The sequence below is a fragment of the Phocoena sinus genome, chromosome 14, assembly GCF_008692025.1.
Source record: "Phocoena sinus isolate mPhoSin1 chromosome 14, mPhoSin1.pri, whole genome shotgun sequence".
NCBI lineage: Eukaryota > Metazoa > Chordata > Mammalia > Artiodactyla > Phocoenidae > Phocoena > Phocoena sinus.
In genome coordinates, this window is record NC_045776.1 from 49,376,459 (window position 1) to 49,386,355 (window position 9,897).

Below are 9,897 nucleotides of genomic sequence, written 5' to 3' on the forward strand. Positions count from 1 at the left end.
ACTGCCTTTTGTTTCAGGAAGTTGAGTTCAGACTGAGTTCTGCCTCTCTCCCCTGTTGCAATAGTCTTGAAGAAAGTTTTCCTTGCCTGTTTAATTTGGTCCGGTGCACTTTCTGCTTTGACAAGCCTCACTCTCCAAGTTCCAAACCTAAGACTTCATGATATATCAGAATGTGAAGAGCTGTGGGAAATTAATCATTTCCTTGGATTTAAATTAAATAGTACTGAAATGGACTATCATAAATTCAAATTTAAAAAAATTTTAATCCTTTTCATTTTCTCTTAACACCAATTAGTATAATGTTCAAAGTATTTTTAAATCTGTTATTTACCTTTTGTTTTATTAAACTATTTTCATATATTCAAAATATCCATATGTAAAATGTTTAAACAAAAATAAGGTATGATAAGCAAATGAGTCTACATCTACACAATCACCAAATCCTAGTTTATGTTCCTAAGTACTTCTTTAACTGACCGTTCTCCCTTGCATTCCTGTTGCCTTCATAAAGGTTTCCACTATCTCCCTCCTAGTTACTGACTGCTTTTCCTATGGTGTCCCTCACTTCAAACTCTTCACAGCCCACCCTCCACACTGCCACACAAATCTCATTACATCACTCCCCTGCCTAAAATGCCTACAGCCTATAAGATAATGCCCAAACTCCTTACCAGCTTACAGGTTCTTTTTTCTTACACCTACCTCAATTTCTATCCCCGGCATGTTGAACTATCTGCTGAAGTCTGAAGATGCCAGGTTGCTTCGCACCTACATGATTTTGCTCATGCAGTTCCTTCTATCAGAAAATCTCTCCCCCTCTGATCACCTGCCAAACACCACACCCAAAGGTCACCTTCAAAATGGAACCCTCCTTTACAACCTCACCACATGCCCAGAGACCTCTAAAAACAATAGCACTTGGTCCAAACCTCTCAGTAACTGTCACTATATTGTGTTGGTACACAATTAATCTATATTAATTTTTAAATTCCAAACTCCTAACAGAGTGCGAGCATATAGGAGATACTCATAAAATATTTACTGGAAAGACTTAGTTTTCAGACTTTGTCCCTCCTTACATAAGAAAACACATAGTTCATCTTCTTATCTAGGCAAAAATAAAATTTAGCATTCAAAATGATGCCAAATAGGGGCTTCCCTGGTGGCGCAGTGGTTGAGAGTCCGCCTGCCGATGCAGGGGACACGGGTTCGTGCCCCGGTCTGGGAAGATCCCACATGCCGCGGAGCGGCTGGGCCCGTGAGCCATGGCCGCTGAGCCTGCGCGTCCGGAGCCTGTGCTCCGCAACGGGAGAGGCCACAGCAGTGAGAGGCCCGCGTAACGCATAAAAAAAAAAAAAAAAAAAAAAAAAAAAAAAAAAAAAAAAAAAAAAATGATGCCAAATAAATATGAAAATCTTGATAATGTTACAATATTTAGAACATAATGAAACTATAAACATTAAGAACTATATCCATACATTTAAAATGTTTAATTTTCAATGACTAATAGTGTTTTTCACTTGTTGCCCCCTGCTGGGATTTTATGGGAAAATATGATTAAAAGTTGTCACACAAAACTTTTAAAAACAGAATGTATATTTCTATTTAGACCACATGTGTGAAAATACTACTGTTGGACTGGGGTTATTTTCAAGTGTTTTTAATAAACAAGACAGTATGAACCATATCCTATCTTTAGAACAAACTCCTTTGTTATTTCTGATCCTTCCTAATTCTCTAGTAGCTCAAGTGAACTACTTAGGGAGAACAGCAAGTTGTGTCCTTATAGGAGGGTATCTCTTAATAAAGGGGGCACTTTTGGGGCAGAAAAAAGGCAGATGGGAAGCCATTTCAGACTGCATGACATTGTGCATAGATAGGAGAAAAATCTAATTGATGAATATGATTAACAGGATGGAAGCCAAGTGTTGGAAGATTTTTCAAGAAGAGAAAGTGTTCAACACCACCAAAAGTTACAGATGTCAAGTAAGATAAGAACTAAAAAAAAAAAAAAAAAAAAAAAAAAAAAGAACTGAAAAATGACTGTAAGATGTATAATTACGACATCACTGGTGAGCAAATTTGCAGTATATTTATCTTATTCTACTTTAGGGGGGAGATAAATTGGTAAATAGGCATAAATAAAAGATTACAGAAAGAAGTTTGTTGGGGGCACAAAAGTTGGAGTGGCCAGTAAGGTCAGGGACAGGTATCAGAAAATATTTCATTGAGAAAACATGTAATATTTATATGCTGAGGATGATGGAATCACTAAATGGGGGCCTCTCCCATTGATATGTCCAGTTCTTGGTTACTTCCAGAGTCAAGTATAAACCTAGGAACTCAAGGAAGACCACACTTCCTCTAGGAAGGAATAAATAGAATCAATTCCATGAAGACTTAGCATTTTTAAATTAAATATTCTGTGAGGAAAAGAAACCTGGTCTAGATCCCACAGATACAAAGGGGGTTCTCTCACTGTGCCAAATGGGGTAGCCACCTACAACATGTAAGACGATCCTTACCAGTTCCTGGATTACAGTAAAACTGATGTTCCAGAACATTATTTGTTGTACTAAATTAATGTATCTCATTAAAATTAACCCAAATCACAGAAATATCTTCTCTGGACTACTTCACTAGCCTCCTGATATCCCACATCTATTCTTGCTCCCTTCCAATCAGTTCTCACCCAGAAACAGAATGGTGTTTTCAAAATGAAAATCTTATCACGGCATCACACCACTTAAAACTCTTCTCTGCTTCCCAAAGGCCTTAGGATAAAGACAAAAATCCTCAACATGGCCTACAGGACTCTCCATAATTTCCCCTGCCTACCTTATTACTAGGTCATTTTCCCACCATGTTCCCTTCTCTCCTCCCCTCTCTTTTCCCACTTAATACCACCATTACGTTGTATCTTGACATGTGCCAAACTCATTGACAGAGAGCCTTTGCACATGCTGTGGCCCTTCACTGGAGTTATCTTCACTTATGTAACTCAGCTCTTAAGTCAAACAAGCCATCCCTGACCTCCTAGACGAGGTCAGGACTTCTTTCAAACTCAATTAGTACTGTATATTAATATCTTTCTTTTACAGAACTTATCACAGCTGCAGTGTGACATTCATTTTTACAATGTTATGAGTAATATCTCCCCTACCTGCAAATTCTAAATGAAAACAGGGACCATTTCTGTTTTTGCCAATTATGCGTATCCAGGATCTAGTACAATGCCTGCCATATAGCATTTGTTGAATGAATGAAAGAGTGAAAAGTACAGTATATCAATAGACTCTCTGTCTTATGGCCTAATACAAGAACATTACCATTAAAAATACATAGTAGTTTAATGAATAATTATGCTTAGGATTCTGCTGTTACCAGTTTCATTCAACATAGCCTATGAAAATAGCAAAATAAGAGCAGTATCTCTGAATTTACTTTCACAAGCTGGCTAAGTGTCTTTATAGCTATTAGTTCTAAATAATAGTGTATTTTTGTTTCTAAGCAGAATTCGTATCAAATGTATATATAAAATTACATTATACAACCAATCTTTCAAGGATTTTTCAAGTATATTCTTTTTGTTAATGGAAAAGCAGCTTAACAAAAAGTTTAGAAAAGGCCCTAACATATCATGATTCCAACAAAGGCCCACAATAGAGTCACTCATAGAATTTTTTTTAATCATCCATCACTTACATATATATTTCCTCAAGGCTATTCGATAAATCTGCACGTTCTTGCCCTTGAAGCCAAGGAGCACTAAGATTAAATACAACAAAATAAAGAAGATTATTCAAAGATTGTGTTTATATCTCAAAGAAAAAATACTGATTAATCATAAACTGATTTTATTTAACTTTAAAATTTTTTCTATTTTCATCAAAATGTTATGTTATGTTGTATAAATCGATACAGTTCCAAAATGCTTTCATTGGCATTAATTCATTTATTCCTCCCCCAAAACCATGATGAAGCCAACACCATTATTATGCAATTAAAATATGGCTTAAAAAACAGGGGAGTTCATAGGATATCATAAATCTGCCCTAGTTTACCTAAGTGGCAGAAGAGGTTCCAGAATCTAAATTTCCAGATTCACAGTATTTGCCACACTATCAGGACTTCCCAATTTTTTCTAACTGGTGTCTAAAAACAACTCTAACAAATAAGTCAGTTGCCACATGACTGTAAAAGAAATAATCAACTTTTTCTGAAAAGGGCACAGATGTTTACAAGCATTCTATAATATCTTTCATTGTCAATAAAAATGAAAAATTACAGAACCATGAGTAATAGCAAATTTTACCGCTATGGTTTTAAAACACTCATACAAAAGACAATCCGACTGGAAGGTAAAAATTTGAGTAATTGAGATTTCATGCAATTCTGTCTGCACAGGTTTACACAGCTTAGTAGGTCAAGTGGGCAAGCTGGATCAAAGGTTACTTGCAATCAACACGTCATGACTCATTAAGACTGTGCTTGGGCTGCTGAGATGGCTCCTCCACAACAAGGGCAGGACAAGCACCACAAGCACCATGGGTGATTCCTGGAAGGCAGGCCGTCTTACACAGAGGCATGTCCAGGAACTGGCGAGGTCAGCAGAACCAGGTTAGGAGCAACTCTATAGGCCAAGGTTTCTAGATTGCTAGGTTGTCTAAAGAGGAAGATTTCCCCCCGTCTCTAAAGACAATTCTGTAGCTATTTTACCCACTATGGATCCTCTGATTCTCTTTTATACTAAGTGGCAAACTTCAAAGTGTTTTTACATAATTTAATTTTTAAGTTTAAATGCTCTACATCAAGTCCAAAAGGTGTTTTTAATTTCTATATACATTTTGATAAGGTAGTCTATATAAACACAATGTACAGTACAGAGAAACAATCTTTGAAAAGTATAATCTTTTTATAAAAAAATATAAATGTAGAAATATAGCTTACTTCAGTTGATAAATAGGTGGCGCTGTACCTGGGTATTCATTCGGTAGCATCACCTACAAAGCAGTTTAAAAACAAATCTGCTTATACTTCATCATGGCTCAAAAATAACAACATTCATAAAGCCAGTCATTGGACAGATTTCTAACTTGCCAAACTAAGAAACAAAACCATTGTTTTGTTAAATTTCAGGAGAGAATTCCCACCTCATATTTATGCTTCTGCCTTAAATATGTTGTTAAGATGATGCCAATCTTTTAAGAAGGAGATCATTATTTGCAGAGAAAGTATAAAAGCAATGAAAATTAGAAAATAAGTGGGGAGGACAAAGACAAAAGGAAAAGAAAAACTGAAATAGGGGCATTATACCCCAACCCCAAATGAAAGAGCGGCATTATAACATATTCCAGATATTTTTCTGAAGAAATTTAAAAAAAAAATCCTACCAGACACTATTAAATACATTAAATAGCAAACACTTAATAGAGAACCATGCACGTTTCTTTTCAAATCAGTATTACTATAAAAACAAACACTGACAAAAACTCAATTTGGCATCTTTTATGTTGGAAGTATAGGCAGTCATCAAAGAATAAGCATTAAAATAGAAAGCCATAGCTGATGTTTTCATTTAGCCTAACCACAACTGACTCCCAACTAACAAAGAAATGAGTATCTACTCTATGAACCATCTAAATAACTAACCTATTCTTCCCCTTAAATGTTAGTCATCTTCCGAGGTTTAGACTCTCTTCTATTAAACGTACAGGATAGTGAAAGGAAGTGAAACTCAAGTCTGCCAATGGTACATTAAGAACACTTAAATAAATAAAATAATTGGGAGAGAAAAGATTGAGACCATCTATGAAAGCATTACTTGAGAGTGATCTGAGATTTAATTACCCATATGTTTAGATCATCAATCGTTAACAAAAGCCAACAACAAAAAGACAATTCAGAACAAGTCACACAAGAATAATCATTAGAGGAATACAATAGTAGTCAATCATACAAGAGTCAACACTGTAACTGGAAAATGGCTGTAGAGAAGGGCAAAAATACCTGCAAGCAAAGGGTCCATTTGGGGTCATCTATATCGTCGCTAATTCTAATACAAAATATTTTGGCACAGTCATCAATGACACACCATTCCTCGCCATATATAGCTGCCATTGCTTCAATTTCCTCATTCTGGAAGAGGTTGATGGGGGGAAAAAAAGTCAAAGAATGCACCGACCCTAAAAACCTGAGTTTTCCTTATTGCTTTATAAGGTATTTGTATTTAACATCACCAGCTTGGATGAAGGATCCCTGAATGAACGATACCAAACGTTCTCAGCAGCCGGTCACCATGTTCTACTCTCTGGGTACCAGACACGATTGCAATGACTGGCACCAGCCTTGCTACTACATCACTGTGCTTTTGACCACTACTGAGCCAAAATATACATGCACTCCCATATCCTGCAGAGATTTACAAGTGAAAGGATAAACATAACTCCTCTACTCCACCTTCTCTTTTTAACAGGTAACCCCACGCCCCCACTCCCTGGTGGCACTGTTACTTATTATATTCGCCCTATATTACTACTGGCTATCTCCTTCGTTGTTTTTGTTTTGAATTTGGGCATGAGGCTGGGCGGTTGTTGGGGTTTTTGGTCATCAAACCCTCGAAACATTTCAGAAATTACTCTTTTGGTTTCGGCTTAAAGAAGAGTAAAACCGGACCTAAAGGTAAAAATGGGAAGCAAAGTATACATTCAACTTTGTATCGTCTCATTTTGTCCTAATAGCGCATTCGGAAAAGCTTTAAGAGCGCCCACGTGAGCCACGCGCCGGGGAAAGCTCAACGCCAAGAGGAGGAAGGTTCAGTGACTCCAGGGTCTGTATTATTATTGCCCGTTTTGCGAAAGCAGAAACGGATCTTAAGTGACCTGTCCAAGGTGACCCGGCGGGGACAGGGCGGGGAGCAGAACCCGGGTTTCTGCCTCCGGCCGGGAGCTGCTCAATCGCGTGCTGATGGTTGACGATGACAGCGCCCAAGGCAGGCCCAGGGCCCCGACGAGCGTAAGCGGCCGGCCCGAGAGCGATCGGCTGAGATCAAGCGCCGGGGCAATGGGACGCGGCGGAGCGAACGGCGCGGCCTCCGGCGCGGGCGGTGCGGGCGAGACCGGGGGCGGCCCCGGACAGAGGCCCCTCGGCCAAGAAGGCCCGGAACGGTGAGGCGAGGCCGAGCCGAGCCTAAAGGTCGGCTCCCCGCCGGGGCCTCACCTGCCTCTGGTCGCTCCCTGCGTCCCCCTCAGCCATGTGGCCCCGGGAGCGGCCGAGCGGCCACCGCCTGCCTAGGTCCGGAGAACGGGGGCGAGCCGCTGCGACTGTGAACCGAGCGCGGCCAGCAGCGCTGCCCGCAGCGCGGGCCGACCCGGAACCGCAAGCCAGCCACGCAGCGCGGCTCGCATCTGCTTCCGGGTTGCGGGCCAGGTTGGGCTAGGGGGCTACCGGCGCCGGGATTACCGGCGCCAAAGCTTCTCATTCTGGCCTCGCGCCCGCCTTTCCCCTCGTCTTCCGCAGGGCCCTGGGGACGCCGTCCCGCCCAAGCGGCGGCAGGAGGGTGTCTGGGCTCTGCTCCTGAAACCCGCCGGCGTTTCTGCTCGCCCACAGCGCAGTCGGTGCCATCGGAATCCCACGGAGACATTGGGGAGTCAGCTTCACCGCAGCGTCCCAGGAAGGGACTCAACGCAGTCCACAGCCCAAGAAGCATCTTTGCATTTCAAGGCACGGTGTTTTTGTTTTAAGTGTTTTAAGATATTTTGTCTGATTTGAACAAGGGTGGGTTTGATTTACCAAAAGCAGGAGAGCAGGAGAGAGCAGAAGGCAATTTTGAAAGCGTGCAGAAAAACTTAACTCACTCGCCGTTGTGTTGCGATAGTTTTCTTCGGTGTCCTTGGACATTTTGTCTGGGAGCATCTTTTGTTCAAGACGCTAGTTTTGCCAGTCAACATGAAGGTCGTTGTTTCACTATCCAAAAAACTTGAATAAGTTTGTGTCATTTCTCCCCTGTCCCCAACACGTACATTCCAATACATTGGTTGATATCTGTAACTTTATTTGAGATACCTTAGTCAAGTCACTTAATGTCTTATTCAAGAGGCATTTTTATCACTTCTTGCCTCACTTTCTTCACACAGCACACACACACAAACTCAAAATACTACATCTTTCCTTTCTCCCGTCTTCCTTAATCATGGGCATGTTTTATTTCACCTTTAAAACACTTGCCTGAATCAGAATTCCGTAAATAATTCCACCCGAATTACTTTGAAGAGATCTTAATAAAAGCCTTGTGGATTTATTAATTCAACAGACATTAGGTTCTTACTGTGCTAAACTTTGGAAATGCAGGTTTATATGTCGTGCATTGCCTTTAAGAAGCTAAGGTGTGAGGGAACAAAAATAAATCAGTATTTAAATGGACTAGAATTATGTCCTGTTAGTATCACAAAGAAGGCCATCTATTCAACTTTTATTGGGCTTCTTGTTTCAGTGTTTGAACCGAGTTATTGAAGAAGAGGTAGAGGTTAGATAATTGAAAAAGGAAGGAAATTGTTCCAAATGGAGAAAAAAATATTGGCAGAAAATTTGTGGCCCATTTAAGGAACATCCTGCATTTTACTGCCTCTGACATCACAGCTGTCAACCTCCTCTTGTCACATGGCTTGCATAATCCCTTTATGATTGTCTCCATAAATCTGCACACATGCACTCATTTTGGTTCCAAGAGAGGACTTGGAGGACTTTAGCCCTCTGTCATGTCAATAACATCCCCTCGTTCCAATTATTTGGTTTCGACAGTATATTTTTCATCTTGAATACAAGCAGTTTTAAGCCCTTCTTTCCAACCAAGTAGGGCTCCAAAGTCCATGCGCAGCCAGTCCATCACGATATTTCTCTTCTTGGTGAGGAATTTGCTTGGAAGTGCCGAGAGGTTTGGTCACTGTGCGTCTCCAGGTTGCCTGAAACTTTCTGCAGTTATCATCCTAATACTACCTAGATGTCCATCTACTGACCTCTACTGACCTCTTCTTATGTCTTACAGCCTCTGTTGCAAAAAACAGTGATTTTCACACTTAAAAAAAAAAAAGCCATAGAATCCGTTCTTCAATGAAAGCCTATGTAAAACAGATTAGGTTGTTCTGGCTGAAATAGTGGTGATGGGCCTGAAGTCCCAGCTATCAATACCTAGCAACCCTCCCTCCCAGTGGCCCCTCAAAGACGTTCAACCCAAATTTGAAAACTACCATGTTAAAATGTAACAGAAAACAATGCATAGCACAATTTAACCTTCTAAACAAAGCATAATATATTTAGTTTATTATACATAGCACCTCTTTTCTTACCACATATATCAACCTAGTCTATTTTACCTTCTGCAGGTTACATCCATGGTTTTCTATTAATTCCTGTTTCTTCACCGCTAGAGCCTTTAAATCTTCTTTTGAGCTCAGATTCTAGACAGAAATTACTGTTTCTGCCAAAGTGCACAAAGCAAAACCTTCCCTGTTTCTCTGAATGCAGAGAACCCTGAATAAGGCTCAAAACTCAGATTATGCAAAGAGCACTTTGGAAAGAGAAGGAGAGAAGTAATTACTGCAGTAACGAGTGTGGCAGACAACCTACATTTTGCAAAACATATTGGAAGAAAGCAAGACTTTATAGACAATTTAGTTGAAAAAGACTTTACTTAATACGAGCTTTGAGCAGTTAAGTAGAGGCCGAGAATAGTATGCAAATAGTAACATAGACTTGGATACAAGCGGGGTATCTAAACAGATTCTGCTGATTTCCACATCCCTTTACCCAAATGGTTTACTAGGTATCTTCCTCAAACTTGTTGTGTTCAAAAGTGAGCTCAATGTCTTTTTCCCTAAATCTGTTCCTCCTCCTATCTTC

At 40.1% G+C, this 9,897-nt stretch overlaps 1 protein-coding gene across 6 annotated transcripts in view; it reads right to left on the reverse strand.

The window, feature by feature from the left end:
• The window catches only part of IMPACT (impact RWD domain protein), a 28,412-nt gene extending 20,397 nt beyond the window's left edge, over window positions 1-8,015 (reverse strand). Inside the window, exons 1-4 of one of the 6 annotated variants that reach the window (XR_004345438.1) lie at window positions 7,219-8,015; window positions 6,010-6,138; window positions 4,951-5,003; window positions 3,706-3,768 (exon numbers count right to left, since the gene is read on the reverse strand). Coding sequence is in view for 2 of the 6 variants with exons in the window: in XM_032603062.1 (XP_032458953.1) it covers window positions 3,706-3,768; window positions 4,951-5,003; window positions 6,010-6,138; window positions 7,219-7,254 (281 nt within the window). In the remaining 4 variants the exon portion in view is untranslated. The remainder of the gene's footprint in view (window positions 1-3,705; window positions 3,769-4,950; window positions 5,004-6,009; window positions 6,139-7,218) is intronic. The other 5 variants (XR_004345437.1, XR_004345436.1, XR_004345439.1 and 2 more) reach the window with 5 other exon arrangements.
• Between the last annotated feature and the right edge of the window lie 1,882 nt (window positions 8,016-9,897).